Below are 16,884 nucleotides of genomic sequence, written 5' to 3'. Positions count from 1 at the left end.
TTTAAGGAAAGCACTTTAAGGATGAGCACCAGGGGATGTATGGAATTGTTGAATCACTGTTTTGTACACCTGAAACTAACATACCACTGTTAACTATACTGGAATTCAAATTTTAAAAAAATTTATAATAACATGCCTAATAAAGCACAAAAAGTGCAGAACCCCATTACTTACCCAAATAAATACGAGATGCTATTTGTCACCTACCACAGTAGCAGTTGTGGAAAGCACGGTGACTGTCAATATTGGCAAATTTGTGGGGAAATAAGTACTGTCATATTCTTGGTGCATGAAATATGAATGAACACTACATCTTCAAGGGGCAGTTAGGCCAAACCTATCGAAAGCCTTGAAACAACTCTTACTGTACCTTCCATTTGTTGACTCACATACTAAGTGCCTATTACGCCCTCAGCTTTGGTATAAGACAAGATCCCTATTCTCGGCACTTTTGCTCTAATTAGGCAGGTTTTTAGATTTAAACTGAACTTGAATGTTTTTAACTTGAGTTTTTAGAAATAATGGAAAGTAAAAAGATTTGGTACCAGATACTAGATGTACCTCTGTTTTCTTACCTAAAGTTAATGAAAAACAAAACATGTATGTTTGAGCAAGTTAGGGGAGTCCTTACAGATCCGCAGTTCCTTCTCTGTCCTCAACAGCGGATACACATGAAGCGTGTGGCCATCGCCATAAAGAAGGCCCCATCGTTCTGAAATGGCTCTGTTCCTTACACAACTGTCTTCCTGTCTTCCTCCCGCCTCTGCCAACTATTTACTGTTTGTTCTACTGCCTAGATCTTTAAAGCTTATCTTTTGCCTCATCCCCACCCCCAGTCATGCTAAATCTCCTCTCAGTCAATGGCAAATCTGTTCCTTCCAGTCGTTGGGACTCTTTTTTTTTTTTTTAAGATTTTATTTGAGACAGTGAGCGAGCAAGAGAGCGAACATGAGAGGTTGGGGGGGCAAAGGGAGAGAGAGAAGCAGACTCCCCGATGAGCAGGGAGCGGGGCTGGAGGCTCCATCCTGGGACTCCAGGATCACGACCTGAGCCCCCCACCCCACCCCCCAGGCGCCCCATCTTGACTCATTCTGGATCCCTCTCTAACAGCGCATTTCAAATCTCTGCAAATCCTGACACCTTTACCTTCAAAACCTGTTAGAAAAGCAACCATTTCTCCTCTCTTCTGCCCCTACTCTGGCCAAAGCCACTGTTATCTCACTCAGATTGTTGTTTAATAGCCATCTAATTGGCTTCCCTTGATCTGCTTGCTTTCTGGCCAAAATCCCTCAATGGCTTCCATTGTTCTGTGAGGGCGTATTTGATTTGTAGTCCCTACTTCCACGCCCCGCTGCCCACATCCATGTTCAACAAGCACTTAGTATTTCCTCCCAGGGCTTTTGCATTTAACTGTTTACTTGTAAACTCCCCCCCTCCCCCTCCAGCTACAAGTCTCACTAACTTCCTTCAGTCCCTGCTGAAATATTTCATCAGAAAAGTGTTCCCCTGAACTCCCCTAAAATGACAATTCCTCACCACCCTCTCTATCCAGCTTCTCCTGCTGTATTTGTCTCCATTATATATTTGTGTACATTACGTGCCCATTTCTCCCTGCATACTATAATATTTGTTGGGTGTCTACCTTCCTCACCCCCACCCCCACACCTCCTAAGAGCATAAGCCCCTTAAGGGCAGAGACTTCATTTTGTGAAGAATTCTTGGCATATAGCACATGCTTTTTTAAAAAATGTGTTGAATAGATGGATAGACCATTACTTCCAGACCTTTAGTAACTCTTGTTCCCTGCTGTGGATATCTACCCTATGTCAGTGTCTGAAAATTGCCCTGGGCAATGCCAAGTACTGTGGAAATACTACTTCCCTTCTTCCTCTTCCTCCTCCTCCTTTTCAGCAGTGTAACTGTTCTGGGAAGAATTCAGGTGTCCTTTGCACAGAAACCAAAAGCAATTGAGAGAAGTCTGCTGGATTTGAACTCACTACCCCAGGATCCCTAAAGAAAACCTAGCTAGCAGTCAAATTAGCCAATTACCTCTGTTTTTCCTAACTTTGTCATTCATGCATACACAAGGCACAGTGTGCCGGGCACTGAGGGGGATATAAAAGTAAAATGTAAGCAGAGCCTGTCCTAAATGTTGTGCGTGTCATGTTATGATTCACATAAGCAACAGCATTACATGCTCTGACGTAGTAAGTGCCCTAAGAAGGATACTGATTATCGCCCCTTTTCAGGGTGAGATACAGCTAGCTCACTTGAGAGAAAAGCATTTGAGCTAAGACTTAAGGTAAGATTTGGATATATGGAAATGGCCTTCTAGAGTCTAGTCACAAGGAAAAGCTTAAGCAAAAGAATGGATTGGGTAAACACAAGAGATAGTCACTAATTCACTGGAAGATCATATTTGTTTTAAAAAGAAAAATGGCAAAAGGTGGCAAACTTCGAATGCCAGACTGACAAACATTGTGTATTAGAAATAAGAGTTACTGAAAATACCTGACTATGAAATGACATCATTAGTTGTTGCCTTAGGATAATGAATCTAGTGGCTGTGAATAAAGGATTCACCCCAAGGTCGGTGGCGGGCGGGGGGGGGGGGGTTGCTGGAACCAAGGAATCCAGTTTAGGAGGTCTACAATAATCTATCCAAAATAGATGCTTGAGCATGTGTAGTAGCAATAGGAATAGAAAAGCAGGAAATCATGAAGTATACAGAGGTACAAAAATTGGCATTTGGTAGAAGGGTTTGAGAATGAAGCAAGGAAAGGGGTAGACCATGGTGGATGTGGTTTTTGAGCCTAGGTAGCCTCTCTGCAGAAATAGAAACTACCGGAGTTGAAAAGCACACTTGAAAGGAGTTTCAAATATGTTGCATTTTAGGTGTCAAACCATGTTAAATAGAACTTGCTCTCAGTATATAAAATTAGGGAGAAGTGGGAGGCATCCACATAGAAATGACCAATGAAACTGTTTGTGGGAAGATGTAGAGAAGAGAGGCAATGAATATGAATGTGTGAATGCAGCTATATTAGGATTCTTGAAGTCTTTGAAGGTCAAGAAGAGCCAGTGAAAGTAGATTAGGATAGCTAAAATGAAGTAATTCGGAGACTCAATAGAAAACATAAGAATAAAAAATTTTTTCGAGTAAACAATAAAAAGTGTACAAAGTACTCTGCCCCAGAATACTTCAGTTAACCACCTCTCAGCAACCTATATATATCACAAAAGGTTGGCTTCTGAGGCGCTTTCTACCTCTTTTTGAACAATGGTGATTGCACTGTCATTTTTACTCCCTAACAACATTATTAGAATACTTACAGTGTAATCAGTTTAAAACAGAGATGTTTAAAATAAGACTTTGGGTGGCACAAGTAAATGTAAATATGTAGACACACATACATTGAAGCAAAATGGGGGTGGGGGAGTGGGGAAAGACTGGTCTTTGAGAAATTTAGGCTTTCAATAACCTTGAATCCGAATTATTCCCTGGGTCCGTTTATAATGAGACAATGAATCTATACTTGCATTTCTTCTGTCCCTCACACTTATTTTCATTCATACTCACTTCGTGTCCTTCACAAACCGTGCTGAGTGCCCTGCACAGCATAGAGACACGTTTCCCTAACCAGTAGGCTCTTTCAAGTGCACTCCTCGATTTGATTTTAAAAGCCTCCTTAGAACCCTTTAAATTACTGCTTTAGAAGCCATTAATGATACATCCGGTCTCTGCACCGAATACATTATTTTAAAGGCAGTGTTTGATTTTAAAACTGAAGAGGGGTTCCCTGGCCTCCCAACGTCTCCCTCGTCTTGCTCGAGACCCGAGTGTCCTTTGTGAAAATTGTATTTTCGGTACAGTACATTTAGATGTTTTTTCCAAGACAGACTTCCACTTTTTTTCCTCCACCTGGCCTGGAACCTGTTCTGGATACTTTCAGTCGACGACACAGGAGCTCTCCAGCTAGGGAGTGGACGCCCTCGTCCACCTTCGCAAGCAATTCTCAGTTCCCACTTCTATTCGGAAGGGAGGGCCCCTCCCTCCCCCCTCCTCAGCGCGCCCCCCGCCCCGCCCCAGCCTTCTCCTGACCCTCTGCGGTCTACGTCCCCGCATCGCCGACCCGCGCGGCGGGGAGCCTCCCAGGGCGGCGGCGACGCGCGAGTGGAGGGGGGCGCGGAGCCGAGGGGCCAGGATGGGCGGACGCAACGCGCCGCGCCGAGGTGGGCGGGGGACGGCAAGAAGCCCACCGAGGCGGCGGGGACGCGGAGCCGGGGTCCCCGGGAGCGCCGCCGTGCCGGGGGGTGGGGAGGGAAGAGGGGACCCGGGGCGGCGTGCGTGGACCTTGTCCGCACGCTCCCGCCGCCTCCGCCACGGTCCCCAGGTCGCTCCCCGCCTCTCCCCACCCTCCGAGGGCCGTTGGTACAGTCCCGCCGACTCCGAGAGCTTAAAAAGGGCCGGGCCGCCGGACCCCGCCGACTCGGTCCTGATTTGTGCGCGCGGCGAGTTCTACCGCGAGCCCGGATCCGCCACGCTGCTGGGGGACCTGGGGGTGCCTCTTGATATCTCGGTGGGGGGCTCTTTAGCTGTGGCGCTCGAGCGTCTGGGGTGGGTGTGTGTGTGGGTGGGTGTGGGTGGGTGGGTGTGCGTGCGCCCGCGCGCGCAGCTGTGCAGCCAGCAGCTGAGGTCCCTCGCCCCCCGCTCCCCCGCGCTCCGCCCAGCAGAGAGCCGCGCGCGCCGCCAGCCCGGCGAGGGATGGAGCAGACCGAGGTGCTCAAGCCGCGGACCCTGGAGGATCTGATCCGCGTCCTGCACCAGCTCTTCGCCGGCGAGGAGGTCAACGTGGAGGAGGTGCAGGCCGTCCTGGAAGCCTACGAGAGCGACCCCGCCGAGTGGGCGGCGTACGCCAAGTTCGACCAGTACCGGTGAGCGCGCCCTAGCCCCGGCCCCGAGAGCTCGCGCGCAGGGCTCCGACGCCCCGCGGCGCCCACCCTCCGGCCGCTCGCCAGCCTTTTCCCGCAGCCCCGCGCTGCGCCTTCTCGGCCTCGAGCCGCGGGGCTGGCGCTCGGCGCTTTGGCCCAGAGGCGGAGCATCCCGGCCTGGCCGGAGACTGCGGAAGGCTCCGGGCGCGGAGGCCACTGCACCGCTGCGAAGTGTTTTGCCCTCTTCTCGCCGGTCCATCCGGACGCTTCCAAACCTCCGCTCCTTCTCTCGGCCTCGGGAGCTGTGCTCTTCCCTCCGGCTTGCTCGCTCGCCTCGGGCGCGGCGGTGCGGGGAGACCCCCCCCCCCGCCCGCGGTGGCCCCACGCGCTTGGGCTTTCCCGGCCCGCCGCCCCTGGGGGACGGAGCGTGCTCCCTGGAGAGAACTCCGTCAGCCATCCCGAGAAAGGGGTGGCGGTGGAGGACACAGTCCCCCGAGCCAGTTCTCCATCAGTCGGTCGCCCGCGGCCGGGCACCTGCCAACAGCCATTTTTGCCACGATAAAATAGCTGCTTTCAGCTCATGCTGACCCTCCCAGACCCATTTAACTTGCAGGGCTGTGGGGTTATTTCCACCCACTCTCAGGGTTGTGAATTCAAGGAGTGCTTCCCTTTCAGCCCCCAGGCAATATGCTTTCTCGAATCCTTAGTTCTGAGGCTCTGGAATGTAAATGGGAGACCGCTGCTTCCCAGATGTGCTGGAGTCAGATGGTCCTTTGCAGCTCTGGCTTCGTGATATAAGTAAAAATGAATCTCTCTACCAATCCTCTAGCGCCGGAAGTAAAACCTGATCCCCCCCTGAAGGGTGAGGGTTTTCTGTTCTGAAGGGCAGCTAGCGATTCAGTCTTTATGGCTGGTTGGGCTGAGGGTAGGTAGAGAAAAATACTCGAAAGATAAGAATAAGCAGAGATTGTTTTCCTTGGGAGCAGTTCCTTTTAGTCACCCTACCTAAACGTAGGTAAGTGTGTTTGTCGGCAAGGGCTGTTTCCTCTGTATTTTAGGATTTGAAATACAACAGCGAAGCCTGCTTAAGATCCCATTTTCCACTTGTACGTGCCTCCAGGAAGTTCCTTTGGTTCCTATCCTTCTGTGGCTACCAGTAAAGCAGCAGAGTCCACTTTTTAATTTTGCGGCTAGCTCCAAGTGAGGGCTTATTCTGGGCCAGGTACTCTTCCAGGCAGTTTAATACACCATGTTAACTCATTTAGCTCATGACACCTCTGTGAGATAGGTACAATTCTTACCCAACTGTTTTACAGATGAGGAATGGTAGGCAATAAAAAGGTTGGATTAAATAATGCAATATATGTTAAGAAAAAAAAAAGAAGAAGAAGAAGAAGAAGGTAGCGGGAGGGGAAGAATGAAGCGGGGGAAATCGGAGGGGTAGACGAACCATGGGAGACGATGGACTCTGAAAAACAAACTGAGGGTTCTAGAGGGGAGGGGGGTGGGAGGATGGGTTAGCCTGGTAGTGGGTATTGGGGAGGGCACATTCTGCATGGAGCACTGGGTGTTGTGCACAAACAATGAATCATGGAACACTTCATCTAAAACTAATGTTGTAATGTAAGGGGATTAACATAAGAATAAAAAAATTAAAAAAAAAAAAAAAAGGTTGGATTACCTGCACTGGGTCAGACTTATATCAGGTAGGAGCCCCGAGAGTCAAATTAGCATCATTATTCCGAGTCCTCACTCCAAACAACCACTAACCTTCCAGCTGATGCGTGGCGCCTGCCCTCAGCCTAGATAGATCATTGACCAAGTGAAATTCACCAACCACGGTAGGCTGGAAGGGCTCTGAATCTTCAGAACAATGGCATTTCCAGGGGCTTTCAGTTCCTCTTGATTGATAAGCTCTGAGTCACTTGAAATGCAAGCATTTGTGTTGATCTATGCACAGGCATCCGGAAGTGCAACTAAAATAACGATGCAGTCCTGGGTGGGCAGCTGGGGCAGTGTGGAGGGAGAGATGTAGGACAGTGCAAATCATTTTGATAGTATTTTTTTTGCATGGCCTAGGTGTCCAGCACTGCAAAGGATTCTGATCTCTGACCTTGGGAAAGCCAGTGCAGACAAACCAAGACAGAATGTTCTAGTGTGAGCCAGATGGTAACGTCTCTGGAAATAGCTCCAGAGAGGCAAGGGGGGTGACCCCAAGACTGGTAGAGGGAGAAAAAGAGTATCCTGACACCAAAAGTGGAGTTTATTGGGAATTAAAGGCTGTGTGCACAGCCCCTTGCGAGGTCATCAAGGGCTACCAAGTAAGGATGACTGACATCTAAAAAGCACTTACTGATCACCTTTCTCTCCGTGCTCCCGCTCTGCCAGCACCTGGCCTCCTGCCTGGGGAGGAAAAGGGAGGAAGGGGCATTCAGGACATAAACGAACAGAGGACCGTGTGATCAAACACTCCCCCAAATATGGGAGAAAGATTCCTTGTCTTAAAAAATCTAAGTGAATGTCATGATTTATATCAAACTTTGCTAACTAGATGGTGTGGATGGTACCTTTTCGACCAAGAGAAACTTTAAAAGTGGGTTTTGGTTTTTGTTTTACTGATGGTGTGCTTGTGGTCCTTTCGATTTGGGATTTTTTGTGGCCAGTTACTGGTTTCTCCTGGAAAAGGTTTAGAGTGTTATTTACTTCCCTATGGAGTGTCCTTTGTTGTATACTTAAGTCAATCCCCACCCTATTTGTGGAGGAATTTTCCATTATGAGTGCTTTTGAATGTGGTTTGTGTTTGGGTTATAGCAAATACTAAGGAGAATTCTAGAAACAGCTATTTAATGAAACTTGTTTCTTACGTTCTGGTTTAGCTACAGGGAGGAAGGGAAAAAAAAAAATAGCAACATTCTTGCCTGGAGCCGTAATGTACTTTGTAAATACCTCTGTAAGAAACTTACTCTTTTTATCAGTTCGAGGCCGTCAGGAGGAGAATCAAGGAATTTGCTCCCCCCCCCTTACCTTTTTTGTGCCATTAATTACAACAGAGCAGTTATAAACGTGGTGATACAAAATACAAAAATGTCCAAAATGACCTGAAAAAATGACTTGTTTTCATTTGTGCTGGATTTTTCTAATTAGAAAACCACATTTAAAGTTGTTTAGAGGTAGAAATGTTCACTTTTGTAAGTGAGCCGTACTTTGTGACACACTTCTTTTTCCCAATGCGTATTTCATCAACCAGATTCAAACTTCTGAATACCTTCCTTTCAGGTATACTCGAAATCTTGTGGATGAAGGAAATGGAAAATTCAACCTAATGATTCTGTGTTGGGGTGAAGGACATGGCAGGTAATACAGTTAATTCATTTGCAGATGCTTAGTCGATGATCTAGTCCAGCCTAAGAAAAGGCCAGTACCAGAATGGCTACAGGTCTTGGGAGCATTAACAAATTTCATGATACAGTTATTTGTTCAAAATGTCCCAACAGAAATTCTCATGGGAATTAACATCAGGGGTTTAGGCATACACCATGTATATCAAAACCAGCCCCCCAAATGAGTAGTAAATCGAAGGAGGTAGTAACCAGTTTAACTTAATCTCTCTCTCTCTCTCTCTCTCTGTGTCTTCTGTAGAGTTAAATGTATACGGAATTTTGCTAAAACTTGACCTTTGTGGTGCTTTGAAGTCTGTAAACAGTTATGGGACCAAAGACGAAAGGGTCCACATTTGGACCCAGAAGAGCAATTCACAAATTCAGAAAATTTCTTGCTACTTCAAGTTAATTGTTTACTGTCTTTGCCTTTTTTTACTTTCTTTTTAGTTTTTTATGTAGAGGGCAAGGCAGCTTAAACTAATACCAATTCTTTGAAACTTGGTTCCTTAATTTGTCCCTAGTTTCTACACTTGTGAGTATTGTTATCTCTGTAAACAGATCCTCCTCGGGCTTTTGAGAATGGTAAAAACAATACTGGCAGACCCGTTTTTGATGGGAGAGAGGAGACCTGAATTTATGAGGTTTGGGGGGAGTTAGGTCTATAGAGGATTTTACTCATACAGAATGGCATTGTTTTCATTCATTCAATATTTTTTGAAAGCAGATTATGTCAAGAGTAGGACTAGGCTCTGTGGGTTTAGGAAATGAGTTCTTATGGTTTTATGCATTCAACATAGAAGATAAATGCTAATAACATATACAGGTTCATACCTTTTATTAGCCCAAGGTTACATGAATAAATATTTTCTGCAAATCCAGTATATTTCCGTTCTCCCTCCATTGTTGGGAGTTAATCACAGGTAGGGTACTCTAAATCTACAAAATATTAACATGATGGCAGTAGAACGTCTGGGTGTTAACACACATACCTTTTGTCCCCCAAAGGCAGGAGAAAAGAGAAAAGGCCTGGGGGGGCAAAAAAACCCACTATAAAGTGATCTTACAAGTGTGATGCAGTTATGAGAGATGATTATCTTTATCCTTTCTCAAATGTCTCTGAGGTTTTATAATCGAGTTGTAGCCCAGCTTAATTGAGTTCTTAAAAGCTGTGTCTTGCAGAAGATAAAAGGTTGCTGGTTTTGTATTTCTGTTATCAAAGTAGTAGTACAACCCGATTTTTAAAAACGCACTGTTCTGTACTTCGGTTATGCATCAGCATTGCACCCCGTATATGCACCGATACGGAAGACAGAGTATGTTACGTGTTGCCCTGAACGCTGTGAATTACAAATCGATGACATTTACAAAGCCAGCTGAAATGGTCTGTGACCCGTCCTCTCGACAGTGTGCAGCAGTAATCAGCTCTGGGCAGAGTGTTAATGCGGCTCTGGGTGCTGCTGGACCATCCACTGAGTTCCGTTGTCTTTTTGTGTCTATATGTAGCAGTATCCATGATCACACCGACTCCCACTGCTTTCTGAAGATGCTGCAGGGAAATCTAAAGGAGACCTTATTTGCCTGGCCTGACAAAAAATCCAACGAGATGATCAAGAAGTCTGAAAGAATCTTGAGAGAAAACCAGTGTGCCTACATCAACGGTAACTAACATCGAATACCTTTTTCTAAGGGCAAGTGGGAAAAGCCTTGAACTCCCTTCTGAAATACTGCTTACTTGCCCACGTCCAGCAGACTTTGGTTCATGGAGTCATGGTTTCAGATACTTGGAAAATGATCTAAAAGCAGTAGGTTTTGTTTTTTTTAAGCTTTGCATCTGAGTTAGAATCACTTTATTCAAAATACGTGCAGTAGATGCACTGAAAAGTCATTTCCTGCCAAGTCTGAGGACAGTTAGCATCGAATATGAATTTACAAAAGTAGATTCTTTTATTTTTATTTTTGTTAAAGATTTTATTTTTGAGTGATCTCTACACCCAACATGGGGCTCAAACCCACAACCCTGAGGTCAAGAGTCGCATGCTCTGTGGCCTGAGCCAGCCAGGTGCCCCAAAAGTAGATTCTCTTAATAAGGGAGTGAGGCCAGGTTGGAAATATTAGTCTTTGTGTTAGAAAATGTAAGGAAATGTTCTGGAAATGATTAAGAATGCTGGCTAGTCCCTGTTTTTATAAAATACATACAGCAGACTTAAAAGCATGTTCTCAAGGGAATCTTTATAGAGCACATTATTTACCAATGATTTATAGATCTCTACCAAGAATTCATTCTTTCTCCTAAATGTGATCTGGGAGAGCCAGATGCTTTTCAGAAGAGGCTGTGATTAACATCTGTATTTCTAAAGGAGATAGTAACTTTCCAAAAAGCCTGTTAAAGGTGGTGGGAGATCATTTTTGATTCCCATTTATAGATGAGATTGCCAACATACAGGAACAATAAATAACTCGTCTGAGTCACTCAGCTTTTAAGTGCCCGTCAGGATTTGAACTCAAGCCATTTGATTCCAAAGCCCGTACTCTTAATTGGGATGTCATCCCATTGATGTAAAATAAAATACTACAGAGATTTTTTTCTGGCCATGCAACTTTTTTCTTGTCTCTTAAAGTCCCATATTAGTTTTGACACTTGACCTGAATTTGTTCATTAGTTTAAGAATGTAAGCCACTTACAAAGGTCAGATAGTATGGGAAATTTTCTCCCCCATTCACAAAACACAAAGGGGTCCATTTCTTATGTGGCGGGAAGCTTTTATCTGAGGGTTGGTATATATAAGACATACCAAATTTCCTGGAACAATTTTGTTGCCTGTATTCCTCCCAGTGAAGCCAAAAAGCCTTTCAGAATAATTGCTTTCAGCTAGAGTCCCAGAGTCTTTGTGAAACTAGATTAGGTCTTAAAGAGGAGGTAAGCTTTTTTTCAAGGGTCTTCAGTGCAAAACCTATAGGAGCCAAGCAGGTAAGGTAAGTGAGTCATACAGGCCAAGAATAAGGCTGTGGGTCCTGGTGTGTGCAGGCCACACTATCTAAGGGGGACAGTGATGGCCACTCAGTTCCAGCCACACTGTCTAAGGGGGACAGTGATGGCCACTCAGTTCCAGCCACACTAAGGGGGACAGTGATGGCCACTCAGTTCCAGCCACATGGTTCAAATTCCTTTTCCACCGAAGTGGGAAATTCTGATTTTTCTGGGAAATTTTGCCAGTCGGTAAAATATTGGGTGGGAAAAGCTAAATATTTCTGTAGACGAATTGCCCACAAGATGAAAAGCCTCGAGAGTTCAACTCTTGATTTTTACCGATGCAGGAGGGGTGCAGATGGGTACTGATGGTGGGAACGGTGTTTCGAGTACAGGGAAGAATGTGAGGGAAGGGAAGTCACAATCATTACAAAGAATGAAAAGTTCCGGAATGGTCTTGCTAGAGACAAGGGAGAATGGGCTTGGACAGGAGTAGGAAGAGAGTAGAGTGAGATGAGGGCCTGGGGCCTCCAAAACCAGCTGAAAGTAAGAGCTTGCTTTGGTCAGTAGAATTTTATTGGGAGTATCTTGATGGATTCCGTGCAACACGGGGTGGAGAAAAAAGAAAGTTGAGACAAGGAGACCAAATTACATAAAGGCAAATGGTAGACATGCCTAGACCAAACTGGCATTGGTAAGTATCACCAAGAAAGGTCCAAGGTTATTGTGAGAGATGGTACACCATGGGCATAAGGAAAGGAGGCAAAGACGGATGGATGGACGGATGGATGGATGGATGGATGGGCGGGTGGATGGATGGATGGATGCTGGGATTATTAACAGTAGATACCAGACAAGAGTTTCAGGGGCTTCTCTAAAGGACGATGACTAGGTTTTGTGGGGGCTGTGACTGCAGGATTGTGCAGCTTGCATTGAGTAGTGTATGCACTTGCAATTGGAGAAACAAACAATTTGTGTAAGGGTGGCCATCTCTTAAGAATGTAGAACTTAGGTTCAAAAGTGTGCTTAAGCCGGTCTATCATGAGCAGTAAGCTATAGAACCACAAAGTCTGCATATCCGAGAATTACGTCCCATTTTGGGAAATGAGGAAAACGGCTAAAGATCCCAGAAGTTGTGAGTTGTTGGAAGGTGGTCTAACTATAGCTGGGATAGAACCTCAGTCTTCACCTTCTAGGCTTTGCTGTTGTCTTATACGAGCTCATGGAGCCAGATCATAAAGTATAAATCATAATTTGGTGCCTACCTTAACTACACTAATTAACACTGAATTCCTTCCTTGATTACACCTCAAACTCTCTCCTAACAAGAAATTTTTTCTCAACATATTTTTGAGTATTTTCTCTTTCCTCTCTTCCCTCCCTCCCCTCCTTCCTTCCTTCCTTCCTCTCCCCCAGCGCCCTTAGACTTACTTCAATGTGAATTGATCAGTCTCTCAGCCAGGGCTCACCTGCCATCCTGGGGTCCCCTCACATCATGCAGGCATTCCCTGTGCTCCTTCCCATTACTGATCCCCTTTTTTCCTGATCACTTGTCTGCTTCCTTCTTGGTTCGTGCTCTTACTTTGGTGGAAGATATCTTCATTGGCTCTATGAGAAAGAAAGGGTTCATGGAAAGTAAGTTTTTGAGACCTCATGTATCTAAAAATCTCTGTTCTACCCTCGCAACTTGATTGGTAAGTTAGCCTGATGTGGAATTAGGACCTAGGATCTTTTCTCAGAACTATGAAGGTAATCCCTTGACTTTTCGTTTCCAATCTGTCTTCTTTTTGAAAGCCTGGTGCCATTCTGATTCTTGAATCTTTCTGTGTAATTATTTTTTCTTTCTAGAAACTTTGGAATTTCTGGTATCTTTTCCTATCCCCAGTATTACAGTCCTGTACCTTGATTCATGACTCTTATTCATTGTGTTGGGTAGTCTGTGGGTTCTTTAATTCTGGAAATCTGTGTCCTTCTAGTCAAAATATTCTCAAGTTATTTCTTTGGGGTTTTGTTTGGTTTTGGTGTTTTGGTTCTGTTTCTGAACCTCTTATTGCTCAGATATGAAACCTCCTGAACTAGCCATCTGATTTTTTTTTTTCTTTCCTATTTTCTCTTTTTATTTCTCTGTTCTTTGAGTCTTTTCTAGCTTCCTCAGTTTTTCTTCCAACCTTTCTATTCAGGTTTTTGTTTCAGCTATTTCTTTTTGTTTCTGAAACTCCTTTTGTTCTCTGGTCCTTTTTGTGGTATTGAGCTTCTCTCTCTGAGGATATTAATCATAAAAAAATTTTTAAGTCTTCTCCTGAGCAGTGTCTGTTTCAAGGGTCTGCATTTTGGTGGGGGCGGGGGGTGCTCTGGACCCTGTCTTTACTACTACTAGAGGCCTTGCTCAGTTGTCTCGTGGCCTTGGCTGTATGCTAATATTTGAAACTGGGGACAAAAAAAAAGTTAACTGGTAGCTCTGAACACATGGATGGTGTGTGTCAACTAGACTTCCCTCCAGGATAATCTGGCAGACATTTCTCCTTGAGGAACAACCAGTAGCGATATCTTGAAGAGCTTTGTTCTAGAGCCGATCAGATCCCCTGAGAAGGTGCTTCCCATCTTCTGTCGGGCTGGGGAGGAGGGGGGGGTGGAATCCTGTCTGGCAGCATTCTGGCAGCTAGGTGGGGAAGAAAGCAGGGATCGTACCATTCAGTAGGTAAATGATCACTTAGGTCACCTGGTAACATCACCTGTTTTTCACCTGGTATCCACCGGTCCTGAGTTCATGTGTTAGACTCTTTATCTAGAGTATAGATCTCAGACTTGTACTCAGGGGAATGAGGGAGAGAAGTGGTAAAAGGGATTTGAGCCTCTACTTAATAGGCTTGCAACCAGTTCTTGGATTTTTCGCCCCATCTTCATCCTCATTTCCAGAAGCTGCCATCCCTGAGCTGTTGATACGTAGATACAGGTATGATATCAAGATGGAAGTCAGGTTAATTTGGGGCTCTCCTCACGGGGAGCTAAGGATTTAGCTTTCTGTCCTTGGCAAAGCCATTCATCTACTTTCAAGCCCTCAAACTTTTACGCTTTCATTGATGTTTTCTATTTTCCCATTGCTGTTGGGTTTTTTTGTTGTTGTTGTTGTTTTTTGGTCTTTGTGGGTTGATGCCTTTTTAAAATTGTTCTAATAGGGGCGCCTGGGTGGCTCAGTCGTTAAGCGTCTGCCTTCGGCGCAGGTCATGATCCCAGGGTCCTGGGATCGAGCCCCGCATCGGGCTCCCCGCTGCTTCTCCCCCTCCCACTCCCCCTGCTTGTGTTCCCTCTCTCGCTGTGTCTTTCTCTGTCAAATAAATAAAATCTTTTAAAAAAATAAAATAAAATAAAATTGTTCTAATACAATTGTAGGGGGGTTTCGGGAAAGAGTAGAGGACACATTGCTTACGATCTTTAACTGGGAAGTCCCTTCGAAGTGACTGCTTGTCTGTATCAGATTGATTTATGATCTCACGTGGTTGGCAGAACTTTTGCCGGCACCTGTCGGTCATCTCAGCTCCTTTATCCGCTTCTCCTTCCTGGGTGTCATGTAGATTCCATCGGCTTACATCGAGTAGAGAACATTAGCCACACGGAACCCGCCGTGAGCCTTCACTTGTACATCCCGCCGTTTGATACGTGCCATGCCTTTGATCAAAGAACAGGACATAAAAACAAAGTCACCATGACATTCCATAGCAAATTTGGAATCAGGACTCTGTTTGTAAGTAGAAGTTCTCTCTCCTGGGATTAAGTGCTCTGTGGGTCGGCAACGTGACCCTGTACGCATTGAGGTTTTTTTTTGGTCCCAGATACTATCCGAATGTCTCGCAGTAAGTATTCTTGAAGTGAAGACTGAGAGCAACTTTAATGTGGGGGAGGGGACCCTTATATCCTAAGTCTTTTCTTTAATTTGGGAGAGGTCATTTGCCACTTATATTTTTTTAAGAACATAAATTAGATGCAAAGCGTTATGTGTGGCGAAACTTAAAAGTGTATGCTCTTTCCTAAAGAAGATGTTCCTTCATTTCTTAGAGAAATAAGAATAAAAACTATTATTTGATGTTCACTGCTTCTGCTGTGACTTAATGTTCACAGGCCTATGAACTAGGACAACACAGATCACGCGCATAGTTAACCTTCCCAAAGTCAAGGCCCTATTCTGAGTGCCAGGCTGCTTTTTCCTGGAGCAGTGCTATTTTTTAGGCCACGAGTCAGTGAGAGTAGAGTCTGGTAATGTGTTCTCCTGGAGGAATAAGTGTTTCCCCCTGAAAATAATCAGGTGGCCAACCGTGATCGGGTATGGCCAGTCTTCTCCCGCTGGTGAAATACATTGGCCATTCAGGGGAACGGTCTGGAATTCATAACGAGAATGTCCAGAGATAGACAATGCCTGAAAACCAGTACTGGAAACTATCCTCACAAATCTTAAGAAAGTACCGCCTCGGAGGGAAGCGAGGGCAGAATTTTCTCAGGTGATTGCCCAGCTTGTCTGCATTCCAATCCCCAAGAGATAGTCTTATCACAGGAACAAAACAACAGGGCTCCCTGGCCAAAGCCAAGTTTTCATACATGGCTAGAAAAGCAAGGACTCCTTCGGAACCGGCTGAAAGTTCTTGTGTAAAGATTCTTACACAACTTTCTTTGTCTCTTATAGACAGCTTCAGGATCCCTGGAGAACAACTAAGGAGCACCAAATCCTCTAAGGTTTTAGCTTAAGGTCTGCTAAAAGTTTTGCCCCGGACAGGGATGCCTCCAGCAGCTGCTGTCCATAATACACTTTACGAAGCCAATACTTAGATCTCCCGCAAGGCAGATGCTAATTGTCAAGCACTGAGCAAGCAGATAGTACTCCAAGCTACTGCAGAAGAAAAATCACACACTAAAGGAAAAACGGGCTCGTAATTGTAAAGGCCAATTCAAGTGCTGTCCTGGTTTTATCCTCTGAATTCAGTGGAACTGTATGGGGGGAATGTCAATGAATGTCAACAATTCAATGAAGATTTTTAGAGCGTTTGGAAACCCTTTGGTCTCTGAATTGTAATTAGCAATAAATAAAAACAAGAAACCACAGACATCAGATGCTTGCCTTGTTACTTGGAGGACTAAATGTAGGTGTCTTTCATATCCCTTGTATGTTCTTAATATTTGCAGAGATTTTTTTGAATCTACGGATTTTATTTTTTCAGTCTTACTTGACAAATTCCTGTCCGATAAGTAGCAGGATATTGTAGACAGAGAAACTCAAGGCACTTTGCCATTTGGTAATGAAAGGGAGGGCAGAAGATTTTAGGGAACTACCTGTACCCCTAAAACCAGGCCAAACCAAAAACACAAACTCATGTCTAATGTGTCCAGTGGTCCTAGTCAAAGACTTTGTATAACCACTAAAATTGCCAAATGATTTTAATAAAACTGGATTTGAATACAATTCAAAGTTGTCTTTCTGTTTAACTTGATTGGAATTTCATTTAATTCATACTTTCTTAGATTTCAATGGGATACCAAAAGCATGCAAAAGATGCTTTTATGAGATAAGGTGTTGAGAGGGCCAAAAAAAAAAAAGCATTCAAAGCAGCTTACCTT

At 44.8% G+C, this 16,884-nt stretch overlaps 1 protein-coding gene across 2 annotated transcripts; it reads left to right on the top strand.

The window, feature by feature from the left end:
- Positions 1–4,480: 4,480 nt before the first annotated feature.
- On the top strand, positions 4,481–16,729 carry CDO1 (cysteine dioxygenase type 1). Of its 2 annotated transcripts, none has more exons than XM_035013948.1 (6): positions 4,481–4,580; positions 4,735–4,935; positions 8,209–8,286; positions 9,816–9,970; positions 14,853–15,022; positions 15,956–16,729. In XM_035013948.1, the coding sequence occupies exons 2-6, from the start codon at positions 4,766–4,768 to the stop codon at positions 15,983–15,985; spliced, it is 603 nt and encodes a 200-aa protein (XP_034869839.1). In that variant the 5' UTR covers positions 4,481–4,580; positions 4,735–4,765; the 3' UTR covers positions 15,986–16,729. The 2 variants fall into 2 exon arrangements, with proteins under 2 accessions (XP_034869839.1, XP_034869838.1); XM_035013947.1 differs by having other exon boundaries at positions 4,492–4,618.
- Positions 16,730–16,884: the final 155 nt, after the last annotated feature.

This window comes from Mirounga leonina, unplaced genomic scaffold (assembly GCF_011800145.1).
Source record: "Mirounga leonina isolate KUSES-001 unplaced genomic scaffold, KU_Mleo_1.0 Mir_168, whole genome shotgun sequence".
NCBI classification, from domain to species: domain Eukaryota; kingdom Metazoa; phylum Chordata; class Mammalia; order Carnivora; family Phocidae; genus Mirounga; species Mirounga leonina.
Note: the sequence above shows the minus strand (reverse complement) of the source record. Positions and strands in the feature narration are given on the sequence as shown.

Bases quoted from the DNA above. Each gene is read 5' to 3' on its own strand.
- CDO1 (XM_035013948.1), top strand. From the start codon at position 4,766: ATGGAGCAGACCGAGGTGCTCAAGCCGCGGACCCTGGAGGATCTGATC. The intron at 4,936-8,208 runs GTGAGCGCGCCC...CCTTCCTTTCAG, and splicing joins GCCAAGTTCGACCAGTACCG to GTATACTCGAAATCTTGTGG. The intron at 8,287-9,815 runs GTAATACAGTTA...GTCTATATGTAG, and splicing joins TGGGGTGAAGGACATGGCAG to CAGTATCCATGATCACACCG.